This window comes from Chlorocebus sabaeus, chromosome 9 (assembly GCF_047675955.1).
Source record: "Chlorocebus sabaeus isolate Y175 chromosome 9, mChlSab1.0.hap1, whole genome shotgun sequence".
NCBI classification, from domain to species: domain Eukaryota; kingdom Metazoa; phylum Chordata; class Mammalia; order Primates; family Cercopithecidae; genus Chlorocebus; species Chlorocebus sabaeus.
In genome coordinates this window covers 117268816-117289089 of record NC_132912.1, presented here as the reverse complement: position 1 = coordinate 117289089, position 20274 = coordinate 117268816, and the positions used below count along the sequence as shown (strand labels likewise).

The window sequence follows — 20274 nt, the reverse complement described above, 5'->3', positions numbered from 1 at the left end:
CCGTCTCTACTAAAACTACCAAAAAACTAGCCGGGCGAGGTGGCGGGCGCCTGTAGTCCCAGCTACTCGGGAGGCTGAGGCAGGAGAATGGCATGAACCCAGGAGGCGGAGCTTGCAGTGAGCTGAGATCCGGCCACTGCACTCCAGCCTGGGCGACAGAGCGAGACTCTGTCTCAAAAAAAAAAAAAAAAAAAAAGAAAAAGAAAAATCTCCAAACTGCTTTCCACAATGACTTAACAAATTTACATTCCCACCAACAGTATATATGTGTGTGTGTGTGTGTGTGTGTGTGTGTGTGTGTGTGTTCCCTTTTCTCCACAGCCTTGGAGGATCTGTTTTTTTGTTTGTTTGTTGTTGTTTCTTTTTGACTTTTTAGTAATAGCTGTTTGGAGTGATGTGATATGGCATCTTCTTGTGGTTTTGATTTGCATTTCTCTGATGATTAGTGACAAAGTGAGCGTTTTTTTCATATGTCTATTGGCCTCTTGCATATCTTCTTTTAAGAAGACATGTTTTTTGGCCACTTTTTAATGGAGTTATTTGGATTTTTTGCTGGTAGAATTAAGTTCCTTATAGATTCTGTATAATGGACTTGTTGGATGCACAGTTTGCAAATCTTTTCTCCCATTCTGTAGGTTGTCTGTTTACTCTGTTGATAGTTTCTTTTGCTGTGTGGAAGCTCTTTAGTTTAATTAGATCTCACTTGTCAATTTTTATTTTTGTTGTAATTGCTTTTAAGGAGTTAGTCATAAATTCTTTGCCAAGGCCGATGTCCAGAAGGGTATTTCTTAGGTTTTCTTCTAGAATTTTCATAGTTTTAGGTCTTACCCTTAAGCCTTTAATCTATCTTGAGTTAATTTTTGTATCTGGTGATAGGTAGGGGCCTAGTTTCATTATTCTGCATATGGATAGCCAGTTATCCCAGTACCATTTATTGAATAGAGAGTCCTTTCCTCTGTTGCTTGTTTTTGTCTACTTTGTTGAAGATTAGCTGGTAGTAGGTATGTAACTTTATTTCTGGGTTCTCTATTCTGTTCCGTTGGTCTATGTGTCTGTTTTTGTACCAGTACCGTGCTCTTTTGGTTACTGTAGGCTTGTAGTATAGTTTGAAGTCGGATAATGTGATGCCTCTAGCTTTGTTCCTTTTGCTTAGGATTGCTTTGGTTATTCAGGCTCTTTTTTGGTTCCATATGAATTTTAGAATAGATTTTTGTAATTGTGTAAAAAATGATGTTGGTAGTTTCATAAGAATAGCATTGAATCTGTAGATTGCTTTGGGCAGTATGGCCATTTTAACAAGTTTGATTCTTCCAATCCATGAGCATGGAATGTATATTTTGTTTGTTGTGTCATCTGTGATATTTTTCAGCAGTGTTTTGTTCTTCTTGTATACATCTTGAACCTGTTTGGTTAGATGGATTCCTAGGTGTTTTTGTGTGTGTGGCTATTGTAAATGGGATTGCATTGTTGACTTGGTTCTCAGCTTGAACTTTCTTAGTGTGTAGAAATTTACTGATTTTTGTATATTTATTTTGTAACCTGAAACTTTATTGAAATCATTTATCAGTTCTAGGAGTCTTTTGGTGGAGTCTTTAGGGTTTTCCAGGTATAGAATCATATCATCAGCAAAGAGAGACCGTTTGATGACTTTTTTTCCTATTGGATGCCTTTTATTTCTTTCTCTTGCCTAATTGTTCTGGCTAGGACTTCCAGCTCTATGGAATGGTGAGAGTTGGCATCCTTATCTTGTTCCAGTTCTTAATGGAAATGCTTCCAGCTTTTGCCTGTTCAGTATGATATTTGTTGTGAGTTTGTCTTAGATAACTCTTATTATTTTGAAGTATGTGGAACAGGATTTTGGCCTAAGGGTAAAGTAATACATCTAGAGCACATGGCCCTCATCACTGGAAATGAGGGGGGTGTAAGACAGGTCCCAGAACTTTCATGGGGCAAATTCAGAAGGGCTCCTTGCTGGATAAGTTTTCCTAGGAAAGAGAAGAAAGGACCCACCCAAGGCTACTGGCACCCCAATTAAAATGCTCATGTTGCTCAAAACTGAATTGAAAACATTGATCATGTTTGCTTAGCATCCCTCTGTCTCTTACTGGTGCAAATTGATTAAAACCTGTATGAGAGCAGTAGCACAAGAAAGAGATGTTCAGTCTACTGATATGGATGAAGAAAATGTCTTTCACATTTTGCCTCCAAACCTACCACTGGGTAGAGTTTTAGGTATGACCCATTCTCTTAAATGTTTGGCAATATGAACTAGTGGACAGGCAGATGGAGTGTTGCTGCAATGAATTTGTTGAAGCATAAAATGTTACTACTGTTTTTAGAAGGTTGAAGAAATAGTTGCTACTGCAGCCCTGTTCATGCCATTAAAATACTGTTCTGTTTTCACCCTTATTGGACACCCCCATACTTTGTTCCCCTGCTGTTCCATGGTATTTTTACCACATGGGCAGCTCTCGTTACTTTTTAAAAACGATCTCAGCTTTTAAAATATGCCTGTTACTAATTTTGCAACTTTTATATAAAATTTCTTGGATGTACATGTTCTTCTTTAGTAGTTGATTGTATTCAGTGGTTTCTAGAGAATGAATTCCAGAGCATAGCATCCACAAGGCATAGGACTTTTTGTAGCCAGGCTTTGGTGATGGCAAAACAGGGCAGGATTCAATTGGGACCTTGAGTGGGGAATATTTTAAATAATTGATCAGAAGAAAGCAATTAATCTCTTTCACTAGAAGCCCTATTTTTTAATGAAAGGAATCTATGCTTTTCCCTGGGTATATGTTAACTGTCAGCTAAAGACTAATGGAGCACCCAAAGTAAAAATCTAAATATACCCTACTGAAGTTTGACCTTACTAATTGATTTGTTTATGATCATTTAGATGTGAACATTTTGCTTTGTACCATCAGTGAAGAGTATTTGCTAAGTTGTTAATACCAAACAAACCAAAGCTTTTGTAAAAAAAAAAAAAAAAAAAAAAAAAAATTAATGTTCACCTTTAGATACTTTTGGTTAAAAAGAGTAATGCCTTTGTCAAAGTATAATTTTCAAATAGTATAGGACTCATACAAATCTGGAATGAGCATGTATCAAAGATTCATTCAACTTATTAATGACAGAACCAGCAGGATGTTAAAGTTGGTTCCAAGGAGAAATCAAGTTGGGTTGGCTGGGTGCAGTGATTCATGCCTATAATCCCCACACTTTTGGGAGGCCAAGGCAGGAAGATCACTTGAGGCTGAGAGTTCAAGACCAGCCTGTGTAACATAGCAAGCAACCAGCCTGTCTATAAAAAAAAATTAAAAATTAGCTAGGCATGGTGGCACACGCCTGTAGTCCTAGGCTACTTGGGAGGCTGAGGCAGGAGGTTTTCTTGCACCCAGGAGTGGAATGCTGCAGTGAGCTATGATCATGCCACTATACCCCAGGCTGGACAACAGAGTAAGACCTTGTCATGTGTGTATATGTATATATGTGTGTGTGTGTATATATATATAAAATTGAAGGAGTGGGTTATAAAGACATTCAGAAAGGAATGTCAGAATAAGATGGCTGCACTAGAGGTAAAACTGATTCATGGTTCAACATGATGATAAAACCAGACAGAAGTCATCTGGATCTCTACAGGACAAGAATAAAAAGTTAACATTAACTTCTAAAGTCTGGGCCTTTCATCAATAGGAAAGGGCTTGTCCAACACAGATCTAGTCCCCCGAATAATGAAATAATCCTTGCATGAGCTGTTAAATAATGCCCCAGTATGACATTTAAAGAACATGCCTTCTTCCCTTTACCTTGTTTGCAAGTTTTGGATAATTTTTCTTAATATTACTATTACTAAAGATGAACTTCTATTTATATGAGGAACCTAGAGGAGTTAAATTCATAGAGATAGAACGTAGAATGGGGTTGCCCAGGGCTGGAGGAAGAGGGAACAGGGATTTTAATGGGTACAGAGTTTCAGTTTTGCGAGATGAAAAGAGTTCTGTGGATGGATAGCAGTGATGTTTGCACAGCAATGTGAATTTACCTAACGCTACTGACCTGTACATTTAAAAATGATTAAGATGGTAATTTTTTTGCTATATGCGTTTTGTCACAATTAAAAATAAAATTACAAAATGGACTGACACATGGGTATATGAAGAAAAAATTAATAATTCTTTACCCTCCTGAGAGAACCAATTTAATGGTTCTGTTTATGTTAACTTACTTTTCTTAGTTCATAAAAACATAACTAGACTTATCTAAAAATGGGATTTTTAAAATTGTTTACTCTGTGACATTTGTTCTTTTCTCTTAACAGTATATCACAGACAGATCAATGACTGCAACCTAGAGGGCTGTCAATATCACAATCCAGAGGGCTAAACTCATTCTTTTTAATAGCAGCTACATAGACTGGACATAGCATAATTTATTCAACTGTTTTTCTACTAATGAAAGTTTAGATTGTTTCCTGTTGTTTTTCTTTTCCTGCCAATACAAATGTTGTTAAAAAAAAAATTGTTTTACTACAGCAGAGCCGTAGGCCAGGTTTTGAGTAGTGATAGCAAGAAGGCAGAGGAGGGAATGGATCAAAGAAACACCTCATTGGGTCAGGAGCAGTGTCTCACACCTGTAATAACGGCACTTTGGGAGGCCAAGGTGGCCGGATCACCTGTGATCAGAAATTCGAGACCAGCCTGGCCAACATGATGAAACCCCGTCTCTACTAAAAATATAAAAACTAGCCAGGCATGGTGGCAGGGACCTGTAATCCCAGCTACTCAGGAGGCTGGGACAGGAGAATCGCTTGAACTCAGGAGGCAGAAGTTGCAGTTAGCCAAGATTGGGCCACTACACTCCAGCCTGGTCAATAAAGAGTGAAACTCCATCTCAAAAAAACAAAAAACAAACAAACAAACAAAAGGCCAGGCACAGTGGCTCATGCCTGTAATCCCAGCACCTTGGGAGGCTGAGGCGGGCGGATCACAAGGTCAGGAGATCGAGACCATCCTGGCTAAACATGGTGAAACCCTGTCTCTACTAAAAATACAAAAAATTAGCCGGGTGAGAATGGCATGAACCCGGGAGGTGGACCTTGCAGTAAGCCGAGATAGTGCCACTGCACTCCAGCCTGAGTGACATAGTTAAAAAAAAAAAAAAAAAAAAAAAAAAAAAAAAAAAACAAGAAAGAAAAGAAAAGAAAGAAAGAAAAACACCTCCTTGGGGGAAATGGGGAAATGGGTTGGATTTGGATTTGGGTCCAGTTGAAGATGTTGGTGTTGGCTCGGCATGGTGGCTCATGCCTGTAATCCCAGCACTTTGGGAGGCCAAGGTGGGCAGATTGCCTGAGGTTAGGAATTTGACACCAGTCTGACCAACATGGTGAAACCCCAACTCTATTAAAAATACAAAATTAGCCGGGCATGGTGGTACATGCCTGTAATCCCAGCTACTCGGGAGGCTGAGGCAGGAGAATCTTGCTTGAACCGGGGAGGTAGAGGTTGTAGTGAGTCGAGATTCTGCCATTGCACTCCAGCCTGGGCAAGAAGAGCAAAACTCCATCTCAAAACAAACAAACAAAAACAGAGAATGTTGATGTTGGAGATTGGATGCAGCTACCATTTTGATGAGAAAGGGAATAGAAAAAGAATAGCAGAAAGTTTTATGGGAGATGGCAGAGAAACTGTGAGGAAAGGGTGTGTTTGGAAAATGCCAGGTTTAAGATAGACATGGGTTCTGCCTGTGCCCAGCACACAGGCAGATTTAGTAGATTGAAACAAATCAGGCTCTAAAACTTGGGGAAGACATCACCAAGAGAGATCATTGATTTGAGCATCCCTCTCATAAAGTCATAGTTGAGGCTGTGAGAATGGATGAGATCTGTTCCCAGGGAGGCCTTACATCTTAGTGGGAGGAGATGGCACCCATGGGAGTGACTTGCATTTAGGGGCCTGGCTGCTGAGTCTGAGAAGGAGTAGACAGAGGAGAAACAGGAAAGTAAAGCCTGGGGTGGCAAGAGAGGGAAGAGTCTGAAATGATATGACAGCTGGTCCATTCTCAGGAAATGTAATAATGTTAAGTATCTTTTAGGTACTGGCATCATAGGCTCCCCTTCTCACTGCTTGTTGTATATGCCTTTAAGAACACCTGCCTCTGGGAGTCGCATCAAACACTGGTTTCCTTGTATAAACCACCAGAAATAATGGTATGGTTTGGTAAGCCACCTTGAGCACTACTTTGAATTTAAGGAAAAAGCCAAATCAAATCATAATAGGCACAGTTTGAATGTAGCTTGGCATCTCTCAATAGTGTTAAGAATTCATTTTTTAAGGCTATGTTATGTTCACAGAAACTAGGACTTTATTAATAAAGGATACTATATGTCAATTTCACAAAACCATGTAATCTGGAAAAGGCTGGAGAGAGGTGCCCTAAGAAAGCAATGAATACAAAGAATTTCTAAAACATTTAGAATTAGCTTGAAATGATCTCAATCTATTTCTGTGTATTGCCACCAGATTACCCTATTGACACCAGACCTTTGTATAAAGACTCTGCATTTTTAAGCCATAGTTGACTGGAGGAGAGAATTTAGGGAATTACCAGTAGTCCGAATACATTGTTTTGTCGCTTCTCAGGGCTTTGAGAAATCCTAAGTTTGGAAAAATAACTGAGTCGTTAGAATTTGATGTCACTGAGGAGTGAAATCCGTGGGAACCTGCCAAATTTCAGGGAGGATTCAATTTATTTCAAACGTTGTGTTTCCTGTTTTATATTAGATACAATTAGTTTCCTGAAGAATCAAAAGAAGACTCTCACCCCTCAAATACCTTGCCATCTTGTAGAAAAATAAGATCTGCACATAGACAGATATTGAAGAAAACACTCTAAGGTTCTGTGACCCTCTACCCCTAGACTCCCTATTGTTGCTGAAGGAATTTGCAATCTGAATGAGGCCAGTCCACACGTGGGTTCCCCTGACCCACAGGACTCATCTGGGGAGGAAGAAGCAGGTGGGAGAACAGTGGGGGCAGAGGAGAGGTTGGCAGGTGAGAGGAGGCAGCAGGTGGTGAATGAGTTGTTTTCCAGATACTATGATCACAGGAGTATTTATAGGGTGGTCAGTTTCAGGCGTGATGGACTCAGGCCATAAACTTGGGTTACTTAATTGTAAATTGCGGAGAAGAAGGTCATGGCTATGGAGTGTTGATCTAAACAAAGACCAATGAATCCACAATGGAAAACTTGTTTGTGGGTTCCGGGTCACCTTGAATGTCTTCCGTGGCTTATAGTCAGTGAAGAGTCCTGACTGAAGGGGGGGGGGGGGTCGTGACTTTCATCAGAACCTTACTGTTGCTCAGCCCTAGTTCATCTAGATGCATTAAGGAGTCATGGGAACTCAGCAGATGAACCCTGGGAGCATTCGAGCAGGTCCTTAGGAAAGCAATTTACTGATTGAACTCACCTTGTCCCCAACCCAACTGAATACCAAATAATCAAGAAGAATCCTGGATTCTTTGCCTAAGGAATTATAAATTGAAATCAGCTGACCTTGGGGAAAGCGAGGTTAAGGTCAGAGATTTCCAGCTTGGGCTGTTGCTTCTCAGCCATTTGTCAGAGAGAGATATTTATTGTTAGGGACTGCTTTAGGCTTTATTTGCAGACAAGTTGTGACCTGCTCTGGTCTTGTCTGAACACGTAGACCAGGCCCAAGCTCCCACTGCCTGTTTGTACCATCTCCCTAATCCACAGCTGCACAGTCGGAAAGAGATGCCAAAATCCAGACACAATAAAGCATCCAAATGAGAGGTCTTTCCTCTTTTGCCTGTTCATTTTTTACCTCCCTATAATATATGAATAATTGACTTATTCTGTTTACTGCCCAAAGAGAAAATGAAAGGTCTGAATTTTTCATAGCAGTGGGAAAGTAGTTCCAGAGTGTGAAAAAATATAGCTATTGGAAATTTCAGCTACTGCCTTTGGTATAATGGAAATTTATTACTCAACTCCGTAACAATCTTGGCCCAAACCATGCAGTTGTGTGGGCAGGCAGTGGGCACTCTTCCTAAATAGCACACTGCCAGGGACACCTTTGCTCATATTTGAGACAGCCCGAACCAAGGGTATCTTTCTATCAAAGACTGTTTGATTATTTCAGAATTTTAGACATGTCACAAAAGCCATTGAGACCTAGCCAGTGGATTTTACTTGTATGAGATATTGCATAGCTCCCAAGGGGAGGGTCAAAGCCCAATAATAAATAGCTCTTTGTACCAGTCCCCTCCCTAGCCCCAAACCATTGAGATCATAGGGTAAGCAACCAGTTAGTACTCAGGCGAAGGCAGTGCTGCCCAGCAGTGTGGCAGATGATGACCAGATGTGAACTTGTCATCTACAGTGTGTGGCTGTGACCTGGCACAAGGAGGCTTCTTCATAAAGAACGGAGAGTATCTCTGCACCCTGGACTACCAGCGAATGTACGGGACACGCTGCCATGGCTGTGGGGAGTTCGTGGAGGGCGAAGTGGTGACCGCTCTGGGCAAGACCTACCATCCCAATTGCTTTGCTTGTACCATCTGCAAGTAAGTGAGCCTATCTTTCCAAAGCCTCCAGCTTCCTTCAGCAGAGAAATGCTGGTTTGGGCTGTTAAAGCTTGGATTATATACCTTTTGTCTTCAGTAGCACATAGTCTTATCCTTAGAGTTCTTTCTTTCAGTCCTAGTAAAAAAGTAGATTAGTTGGAAACCATATGCGTGATGTCCTCTACAAAGTAATATGACTGATTTTTAGTAGCTTAAAACTAATTCTGAAAGCAGCTCTGGGTCTCAAAACATTTTGGAGCAATAAAAACATCAAGGGGAAATGGCATAACTGCTTAGAAGGATAAAGCTTATTTGGAAGTATAAATTCCTAGGCATGTGTGTATGTTTAAAATGGTCTCTTTCATTATAATAGGGGGTGGCAAACTGTGTCCCATGGGCTGAATTAGGCCCGATACCTGTTTTTGTGGATAAAGTTCTATTGGAATGCAGCCACTCCCACTTGTTGTGTGTGGCCTATAGCTGCTTCCGCACTGCAACTGCAGAGTTGAGTTGTTGCGACAGAGACCATATGGTCCACAAAGTCTTAAAAAATTTACGATCTCATCTTTGGGGGGAAATATTTGCCAACTCCTGCTCTCTACATATGTGTCATCTACCAAGGTTGTATCTTAACTGTGCAAACCAGCTTGATTAAAATGATCAGTCAGGCTGGGCATGGTGGCTCACCCTAATAATCCCAGCACTTTGGGAGGCTGAGGCAGGTGGATCACCCGAGGTCAGGAGTTTGAGACCAGCCTGATCAACATGGTGAAACCCTGTCTCTACTAAAACTACAAAAATAATTAGCCAGGCGAGGTGGCTGGTGCCCGTAATCTCAGCTGCTTGGGAGGCTGAGGCAGGAGAATTGCTTGAACCCAGGAGGCGGAGGTTGCAGTGAGCCGAGATCGTGCCACTGCGCTTCAGTTTGGGTGACAGAGCGAGACTCCATCTCAAAAAAATAAAAAAGTAATAATAAAATCAAATGATCAGATATAACAGAAGAAAACTATGTGAAGTGTGACTAGGAAAACGTGGGGCTTTTTGTGGTTTTTGTGTTTTGAGGTCTGCATGTTATGAAACTTAAGATAGGTTTGATTCCTATAACTAGGAGACTCACCACCAAGGGTCAGCTGCTTTATTGATCAGTTCTAATTTGGCAGTTTTGCAATCCAGTGCCTTTTCAAGTGGTGATCTATTTGCTATGCCTTCTAAAAACCCCAGTTCAGGGGAGACACGTTGCTGGTTTTACAGCATTTTATGTTTCTAAGCCAGAGAAATGTAAGCTCTAGAACGGGAGATTCAATATCGTATAATTGATTAACAAGATAATAGTGATAAATAAATCATAATAAGACACAAAACATTCATAATAAAATTATTTAAATAACTTTATAGCTATGTATTAGCTCATTTCTCCTTTTCATTTTTTAAAAATCATAATTTAAAAATTCTGAATGAATAAACTGAATATTTTTCTGTATTTAATCAAAAGCAAAGTTCTGCCCTGATTTTTACCTTTTCCGGCTGTGGCGCACAGCCTGGTTAAGAGTCCCAGGCTGGCATGGAGCTCCAAGTCCTAGTCTTACTTCACAGGGTGAATTGAGACCTGTGTGATTTAGCTTTTTCAAGACAGTTGCCTCCGCCTTAGAATGAGAAGCTGTGAACTAGATGCGAGCGATTTTTCAAGCCTCGCTCATCACTGGAATCTCCTGGATGGGTGGGAGTGGACTAGAGGTGGGAGTCTCTCTAAAAAGATCAATGTTTAGCTTATTTTTCCCCCAAAACCTGCATGCTAATTTAGTAGTTTCTGGAGGGTTCTCATGTATGATGTCACTCAGCCAGGTTGGAAGGCCCTGTTCCCAGTAAACTCTAAGAGCCCTTCTGAGGCTGACCCTGAGAGGTTGTTGCTTTGAAGTTGATATAATGATAGACAATGATTTATTGACTATCTCCCTGTCCCTGGACATTTGAGCCAGCAAAGGAGCACTTACTACTAGTGCCTCTACTGCTGCTGAATGACAATGATTCTGCCTGAATTGGGGGCCTCCTTTTTAGCTGAGAAGTTATATTCATACAGAAGTTAATTTCACCCTCTTAGCAATTCTTTGAAGGGAACCAGGAGTTAATATTTCTATTTATGAGTCACTTTGAGGCTCACCGTTTAAGGGACATTCCCAAGTTAATGTTAGAACTCAGGTTTTCTAACTCTAAATCCAGGTCTCTTTCTATTATAAACATTCATGCAAATAAAAGAAGGAAGTTGTCCAGTATGGGTAGAGGATATAGGGAGGGAGGAAATTCCTGAAAAGGGCCATTACAAAGCAACAAAACCCACACTTCAGAAGGCCCAGCCCAAGTTGAGAATCGAACTCTGGCTTGTCCCTTAGAGGATCCACGTGGAACTCGGGTCTAAAAAAATAAGCTTGGATGGGAAGGAAGGCTTGGGCTTGGGTGGGGTAAGCGAGGTGCCTCTGGGCATGCAACAGGTAAAGGGCACTTATTCTCAGGGTCAGTCACGGAGCACGAGGGCCTATTTAAACATTGTGTCCAGGTCCACTCCTGGGCTGGTCGGAGGCCACAGAACCTGTGCGTGTTGTGTTGAGTGGATCCTTAACTTCCTGACTCCCTCCTTACAGAACAGATTTAAGACTTGTTCAGGTTTAGCTAATGAGTGTGAAGCAGTAGGGCTACTGGCATCCAGCAGAGAGTGATTTTTGATTCTTAAAAATAAAGCAAGTTCTAAGTTGGTGGATGCCATCTGCACCTGCCTATGGCTTGATCCCCCTAGTTGGTCAATCCAGGCACGTCACTTCACCTCTCCAAGCCTACAATGTACTACAGAAAGTGACACAGCACCACAAGTGAAGAGGACACCACCTCTCCTCGGGACTTCTAAAATGTAAGAGTGTAAGAATCTAAAACTCTCCATGATGACTGGAGCCAGCCACATTTGTGGGGTTAAGTCCAAATTTACCTATATGTTGTTTATTACAGTTAATTGCCAATTGTTAGGCTACTAAGGGGCAACTTAAAGGGAATGTAACAGCCGTGGAAATAAAAACGAATGTCAAAAAGCTGGTACTTGCTCTTAAGTATTTGCTTCTGACTCAGATTTGCGGTGATGTTCAGCTTGTGAGTTTCATATTTCCTAATTGACAGCATCACACATTTGAAAAATCACGTTGATGAGGATTATTGCCACATGGGCCAAGGGCAAGTGCGTGGGCATGGAAACTGTCATTGATATCTTCATGTCATTGATGTCTTTAAAACTGATGTCATTGATGTCTTTAAAAAAGTCATTGATGACTTTTTTAAAAGGCTGTCTGCCTGGTGACCTGGGAGAAGAAACTGATCATCTACATGTAGAAGGCAATATTTTTGCAAAATATGCAGCTATTGATGAATACCTACTATGAAGAGAAATTGTCTTTCTGAAAAGAAGCTAATATGAATTCTTAAACAGATATTTACAGCCTGGGCCGGGTGCAGTGGCTCAAGCCTGTAATCCCAGCACTTTGGGAGGCCGAGACGGGCGGATCACGGGGTCAGGAGATCGAGACCATCCTGCCTAACACGGTGAAACCCCGTCTCTACTAAAAAATACAAAAAAAAAAAAAAAAAAAAACTAGCTGGGCGAGGTGGCGGGCGCCTGTAGTCCCAGCTACTCGGGAGGCTGAGGCAGGAGAATGGCATGAACCCGGGAGGCAGAGCTTGCAGTGAGCTGAGATCCAGCTACTGCACTCTAGCCTGGGCCACAGAGCAAGACTCCGTCTCAAAAAAAAAAAAAAAAATTTATAGCCTGTCCCATTTCTCCCAGTTTAAAAGGGACTGGGTCTCCAGCACCATGAAACATTCAGTTCACCCATGTAGATGTCCAGCACAAAGTCTAATTCTGCATAATCATCACAGAGGTCTAGGCACGGTCCCAGGGAACTGAAAGACCTACTGCTTACTGCTTGACTGGTAGCCAGTTCTTCTGGGGTAGGGCCTTAAGCTTCACTGGGAATTCATGGTATTTAAAGTATTTTTTCGTGAAGGACTTTCCATTTGGAAACTTACTGTTCTGTGTGCCCTGCTAGATGACTTGCTGGAACATCCCTTCACTAATGGAGGTAAATCGTTCCATTTTACTACCTGGTTGCCCTTAGAACTAGTACATTCCCCTTTCTTCTCAAAATGAGGCACATTTATTTGTCTGGACTATCTCCAGCTGGCTGGGTTGGTTATGACTGCATTTCAGACATGTTGGCTGCTGCTTCTCTAAGAAATAAATGGGCACCGGAGGGCAGCAAGCAGAAGGAGTAAGGAAAAGGAATGAAATTGCTGCAATAACCTTGAGGGCGATGTCTTTCTGCCTCCAGGCGCCCGTTTCCACCCGGAGACCGAGTCACATTCAATGGGAGAGACTGCCTTTGTCAACTCTGTGCACAGCCGATGTCATCCAGTCCGAAAGAAACCACCTTCTCCAGCAGTAAGTGCCCCGGTGACCCACTGACATGAATAGCTATGCAGTCCAGAGGTAGCTCAGGCAGGTGCCTTCCTTTTTGAGAAACCTGTTAGCTGGAAATGAGAATCATCTATCTACTTGAATAGATATTTCTCCAAAGATGAGATTAAAATGGCCAACAAGTATATGAAAAGGTACTCAATATTATCAGTCATCAGAGAAATGCAAATCAAAACAATCAGAAGATACCAACTATACCTGTTAAGATAACTATTATAAAAAAGACAGGATATGACGAGCATCAGCCAAGGTGTGGAGAAAAGGGAGCCCTTGAACACTGTTGGTAGGAATGTAGATTATTAATGTAGACATTATGGAAAGCAGCATGGAGGTTCCTTAAGAATAGGCCAGGTGTGGTGGCTCATGCCTGTAATCCCAGCACTTTGGGAGGCTGAGGTGGGAGGATTGCTTGAGCTTCATTTAAAAACAGCCTGGGCAACATGATGAAATCCCGTCTCTACAACAAATGCAAAAAGTAGCTGGGTATGATAGTACATGTCTGTAGTCAAGGCTACTTGGGAGCTTGGGAGGCTGAGATGGGAGGATGGCTTGAGCCTGGGAGGTGAAGGTTGAGATTTCAGTGAGCTGAGATTGAACCACTGCACTCCAGCCTGTGTGACAAAGCTAGACCATCTCCAAAAAAAAAAAACCCGAAAAATAGAACTGCCATGTGACCCAGAAATTCCTTTGCATACACAAAAATATTTAATATGTGAAAAAGATTAAAGTAGGAATAAAATTAAAGCAGAATAAAAGAGCTACATTTATATGGGGCAGAGAAGGCATCTCTCAAATATGACACCTAAGGAGAGATTTGAAGAAAGTGTGGGAACAAGCTGTATATATATCTGGGGACTTGCCATTATTTACAAGGTCTTGTCTGACCTGTCAGAATCCATAGAGAACCTACTTACCCCAAAATAAAAATAGTGGCCAATTGCACCATTTCTTCTGGAAAATAACATCGAGTAGGTCAGTTAATGCACATTTTAAGTTGATGCATTATGAACTGTGGGCACCAAGCAAGGAAACTCTACTCCCATCTCTTTCCTGGGACATTAGGAAGTGAACTAGAAGTTTGCCGTGGTTTCTGTGGCTTTTGCCAATCCTTGGGAGATTTGGAATAAACCTCTTTAAGCTCTTAAGTGAGTCTTCAATACGTAAGAATGATATAAACCACTTCTGCACCAGAGAAATTCAGTGCAATTTATAATAGTGATTTCAACTCTTCCTATTAAAGTAGAAATCTTATACTTATTAAAAATAAGAATGTTCTGACTAAAGCATTTGCATAAAAATTGGATTTTGACCATTGGGAGGAAAGAAGAAAATACACATATTAGCGCATGTTATTCAGCACACATGACCGGATCCTTGGCATGTGAATTTATGTGACCTGCCAACAAATAACAGCAGCTTGAATAGGATGACAGCTACAAAGCAAGGCACCATCCTAGACCCCTAGTAGGGTTTCAAGTCCTTCACCATTCTTGCTACCCTGCCCCAAATGCAAGGGATACAGTTAGCCTCAGGTCACTGGGACGGTAACCTCCAGTGGGAATCATCACCCCATTATTTGGGAGGGCTTGCTTTGAAAGTACATTACCAAAAACTTTGAAGGAATCTTGTCTAGTTAATGAAAAGAGCCCCTGTAATCCCAGCACTTTGAGAAGCCGAGACGGACAGATCACGAGGTCAGGAGTTCGAGACTAGCCTGTCCAACATGGTGAAACCCTATCTCTACTAAAAATACAAAAATTAGCTGAGCGTGGTGGTGGGCACCTGTAATCCCAGCTACTTGGGAGGCTGAGGCAGGAGAATCCCTTGAAACTGGAAGGCGGAGGTTGCAGTGAGCTGAGATCACGCCACTACACTCCAGCCTGGGCAACAAGAGCGAAACTCAATCTCAAAAAAGAAAAAGAAAAAGAGGCTTTTATAATTTTTATGAGTTCCAGAATACGGTGATAGCTGGAACAGAGAATCATGTCCTCAAGGCCTATCATGGGATTGACTGTGTCCTCATTGTGAAGTCCTTTAGTCCAACTATGTTTTTTGATAGGTGGGGAAATTGAGGCCCATGGGCGTACTTAAGATCACATAAGCTATCTAGTAAGATAGGGTCAGATGCACATCTTTTGGCTCCTGGTTCTTTGCTTGCTCTCTCTTTCTTTTTTAAACCTAATACTCTTCATTGTTTGGTTTAAGAAATAGAAGCATGATATCTTTTAAGGCTTCCAACCCTCTCTGGCTGTGTAATTTGGGAACATGTTTCCTAGTCACCGTTCTACCAAAATGTTAATTCTAATTTTTATTAAATTTCTTTATCTATATTTTCTGTTTTTATATGACATACATGTTATATACATGTAAATGAAAATTATAAACATAAAAATATAATCTAACTCAAAGCCATTGCATGTTTAATATTAGATTTAACCATCATTGCTTATGTGCAAATTGTTGGGCCAAGTCGTATTTTCTCCATTGCTTCCAATGGTTGAAATCCCATTTCTGTGCAACTGCTTTGGTCAGGACATCTTTATTTTTAACAAGTATTTGTCTATTTAAATAAGTACTCTAATGGCATTTATGGGGTATGTGGGTATCTATAAAAAAGAAAGCTCTTTTACATGGATACACACTTGCAAATTACCCAGACTAGACAGGTACACAAATATTAGAGCAATGGGAATTTCTGGCAAGTTTCAGAAATTCATTGGAGCATAATTAGAAAATACTTGTTTGCTATTTGTGACTCTTCAATAATTGCCCTATACTTTAAAACTAGCCTGTGTGGCTTTAGTTCCTTTTTCATGACTTTTTACATTTTTGTAATGTTTTAAAAAAATTCCAGGGTACATGTGCGGGCTGTGCAGGTTTGTTACGTGGGTAAGCGTGTGCTGTGGTGGTTTGCTGCACCTATCAACCCATCACCTAGGTATTAAGCCCAGCATGCTGTAGCTTTTTTCCCTTTTTAAACTTAGTAAAGCTTCCTAAGTGGAAGTAGAAAGTAGCCTTTTTAAAATGTGAATCTCTCCCTTGATAATGTTCACAGAGTCGGTGAAATCTACCAGAAAGCCAAGGCCAAGGTTCTCTTTTTCCTTTGAAATATTCTGTTCAGAAATGAGTGTACTCTTCTGAACCACAGTTTTATTTCACATTCTGTGACTGGTTTCCCATAATCTCTAAATAGGAAAGGAAGACAGCAGATAGGTAGAGAAATACAAGCAAAGTGGATGGAGTGGACGTTTATATGAAAGAGTCTCTGACCTTATTGAGGAAAGATGCAGCCGTTTTCTTTCAGCTGCTCAGCAGCTGCCACGTCTGTATTGTTCTGCTTTAGGAAGAGCTCCCACTGGAGTGCTCTGTTCAGTGCTTCCTCCACCTTGCAGTAACTCTTCTAATCTTGATATCTATTTTATTTTCCTCATCAAGCACTCACATAGTACTTATGATATATTAGGTACTGTGTAACTGGTTTACATTATTAACTCATTTAATCCACATAACAATCCTATAGTTTGGCACTAATACTATCCCCTTTTCAGAGAAGAAGAAACAAAGGGCCATAGAGGTTAAATAATTTGCCCAAGGTCCCATAGACAGTATCAGAGCTGGGATCTAAACCCAGGTGATCTGGCTCCTGATGCCGTGTTCCTGTCCCTGATATTTCTTTGATGATGTAAGTATCACTCTCTGATTTTCAAAGATGTGACTGCTGAGCCTTGGAGCAGTGGCGTATTCATCTGCAGATTATCCAGGTGCCCTGACTCCAAGAGCTGTGCACTTTCCACATGTCACAGCAGCCTCCCTTCAATCTTATATGAAGTTTAGGTGAAGGGAAACCACCAGACAGTTTTTGTTTTTGTTTTTGAGACAGGGTCTCACTCTGTCGCCCAGGCTGGAGTGCAGTGGTATGATCCTGGCTCACTGCAACCTTTGCCTCCCAGGTTCAAGAGATTCTCCTGCCTCAGCCTGCTGAGTAGCTGGGATTACAGACAAGTACTACCACACCTGGCTAAGTGTTGTATTTTTAGTAGAGATGGGGTTTCACCATGTTGGCCAGGCTGGTCTCTAACTCCCGACCTCAAGTGATTTGCCCACCTCAGCCTCCCAAAGTGCTGAGATTACAGGCGTGAGCCACCATGCTCGGCCAAAACCATTAGGAAGTTATTCATAGAAGCAAACAACTTCAATGAAAGATTATTGCCTTGAATTATTTAAAACTGTTGCTGCATCCAGACTACTGCAATTTCAATCCAACAAGCAATAGACATTACATGAAAGCAAGATAGTAGTGAAAGTTAGCACACAGAGTTTTGATGAACATTAACTAGATTGTTTTATTAGCTGATTCATACTTTTTAAAAAAAACTATTATGTCCAGAAGACATGCTTTACCAGAAGGTTAAGTATAATCTTCGAAAGCTTCATTCCACTCCCTTCTTTATGTATTTACCAATAATGGAGAGAGGGGCTGGATTCCCATGGGTTAAGGAGTGATGTCAGAGAAAGTCTGTGTGTGGCAACTGAGAGTGTAGGGAATCAGATTTGGGTTGTCATTTCCTACAGAACTCTTATGTATTTCAGACATCTGAGCAGGAGTGGGCTGCTATCTACAGTCACACTTTCCATGTCAAAGGGTGTCTGACTAGTGTCTGATAGCAAGTGGGTTTGCGGGGATTGACAAGATGAACACCCACACAAACACATGCAAACTCATCTTTCTCTTTTCCCTCCTCTGTGTGCAGCATCATTATTCCAACTTCAGTTGGAACTCCTACAAGCATCAGGACAAATGCTCTAGTCGGACTGTATTGAAATCATTTCAGCAGGGTGCAGTGGCTCACGCCTATAATCCCAGCACTTTGGGAGACTGAGGCGCGCAGTTCACAAGGTCAGGAGATCGAGACCATCCTGGCTAACATAGAGAAACCCCATCTCTACTAAAAATACAAAAATTAGCCGGGCGTGGTGTCGGGCGTCTGCACTCCAGCCTGGGTGACAGATCGAGACTGTCTCAAAAAAAAAAAAAAGAAAAAAAGAAATTTCAGATAAAACATCACGTGCATGTTTCCAAAGGGGAAGCAGACATTTCCAATTATTTTACTTTTCTATTTAGTCCAGTAGCCCTTAATACATGTGAGATAACTTTCTTTTATCTTTATGTTCTCTCTAAAAAAAATATCATTGTCAGGTTGAGTGATAACTGTCCGCCAAGGGAGCGTAGGGAAGATCTGCCCTGGTTTCTGAGTACCTAGGGTCAGGTCCTGGCTCTTCCACTTACTAGCAACCTCTTTACTTCCCCATCCTCCACTTCCTCATCTGTGAAATGAGGTGGTCATAGATCCCTACATTGTAGGATTACATGAGCAAATAAAGTGCTGTGTACTTATAAAACAGTAATTTACTGTTCAGGCATTGATTTCTGAATTTTCTTGGAGAGCAGTTCCCACATTTTGTGACTCTGCTTTTGTCACTCTGCTGGTCATGACAGCTGCCTTTCTCTGCTCATTTGATATTTTCTACCATTATAAAAACTGACAGGCAAGAATGCATCCACACATGTAGCACATGGATTGTTGGAGTTTGACTCATAGTGATGAGTTTTTATGACAGCATCTCCAAAAACAGATCTGCCGCCCCTTCTTTAGACACATTCTCCTTATAGGATACAATGGCAGAGGAGGCCTGGCTGGGAACTGCTGAAGAGTAGGGGTTCTGGACAAGTTCTTGGCTGGTTCTAATTCCAGCTTTAGCACTTAAAGGATATGTGGCCTTGAGAAATCAATCTTTCTATGTCTCTGTTTCTTTGCCTATACAATGGGAAACAATAGTAGTTCCTTTCTCATAGAGTTGTTGTGACGATTAATAAAAATGGAGTGCTTAGAAGATTGATGACACATAGGAAGTACATACATGTTGACCATTATTCTTTAAGGAAGTTGTGAGCCTAGAACTTGAGGCTAGAGATACTCAGGACCAGAAAAGAAAGAAAGAAGGGAAAGGAAGGGGAGGGGAGGGGAGGGAAGGGGAGGGGCACAGCATAATGGTTGACAATTGGGCTTTGCATTTCAGAGTGCCTGGGTTTGAACCCTGATCCTACCTCTTCCTAGTCATGTAGGGTTGGGCAAGTCATTTGATATCTTAGAAACTCCGTGCCCTCGTCTATAAATGGAAAATCTCTGCTTCAAAGAGTTGTTATGATGGCCACATGAGATACTTCATGGAAGGGCAGTCTAAATGGGGAGAGGGGACCTGTAAAACCCATTAAGAGGCTGGGTGCGGTGGCTCACGCCTATAATCCCAGCACTTTGGGAGGCTGAGGTGGGCGGATCCTGAGGTCAGGAGTTAGAAAAACTAAAGCCTGGCCATTATGGTGAAACCTCGTCTATACTAAAAAAAAAAAAAAAAAAAAAAAAAAAAGAAACGTTAATCAGGCGTGCTTGCGCATGCCGGTAGTCCCAGCTACTCAGGAAGCTAAGGGAAAAGAACCGCTTGAACCCGGGAGGCGGAGGTTGCAGTGAGCCGAGACCATGCCACTGCACTCCAGCCTGAGTGCCAGAGCAAGACTCAGTCTCAGAAAACAAACAAACAAACAAACAAAAAACTCATGCATGAGAAAACCCACCCAGAACTAAGACTGTTACTGTGTGTCTTTAGAAGTGAAATTGGAAGATAGAGCAATGAGGCCAGGTCCAGGGAGGCCTGGAGGAGTTTGGCGACATGGAGTTCCTGAGGATCATTTTAACCTAGAGGATGACCAGATGAAAACAATGTTCTAGAAAGACTAAGGTGGTGATGGAGAGAGTGATATGTAAAATCACTGATTTTGGATCAGGGATCAAGGCTGGGGGGACCATTGATTGTAGCTACCGGTAATGGCTGTGGGAAAAGATGAGGAAGATAAATGAAAGTCTCATGTTTGTAAAGATCTAGGATGCTATTCCTCATTCAACAAACATCTCATTGAGTATCTACTATGTTCCAGGCATTGTTCTAGGCGCCAGCTAAATTTTTTTTTTTTTTTTTTTTGAGACGGAGCCTCTCTCTGTCGCCCAGGCTAGAGTGCAGTGGTGCAATCTTGGCTCACTGCAACTTCCACCTGCCAGGTTCAGGTGATTCTCCCACATCAGCCTCCCAAGTAGCCAGGACTGCAGGCATGTGTTGCCATGA

General features: G+C 41.5%; 1 protein-coding gene across 7 annotated transcripts in view; it reads left to right on the top strand.

Moving 5' to 3' along the window:
• Positions 1-20274, top strand: part of ABLIM1 (actin binding LIM protein 1) — a 399253-nt gene that overhangs the window by 243696 nt on the left and 135283 nt on the right. For all 7 annotated transcript variants that reach the window (XM_007964167.3, XM_038009583.2, XM_073019388.1 and 4 more), the window contains 2 exons: positions 8405-8588; positions 12953-13062. In XM_007964167.3, coding sequence (XP_007962358.3) covers positions 8405-8588; positions 12953-13062 — 294 coding nt within the window. The remainder of the gene's footprint in view (positions 1-8404; positions 8589-12952; positions 13063-20274) is intronic.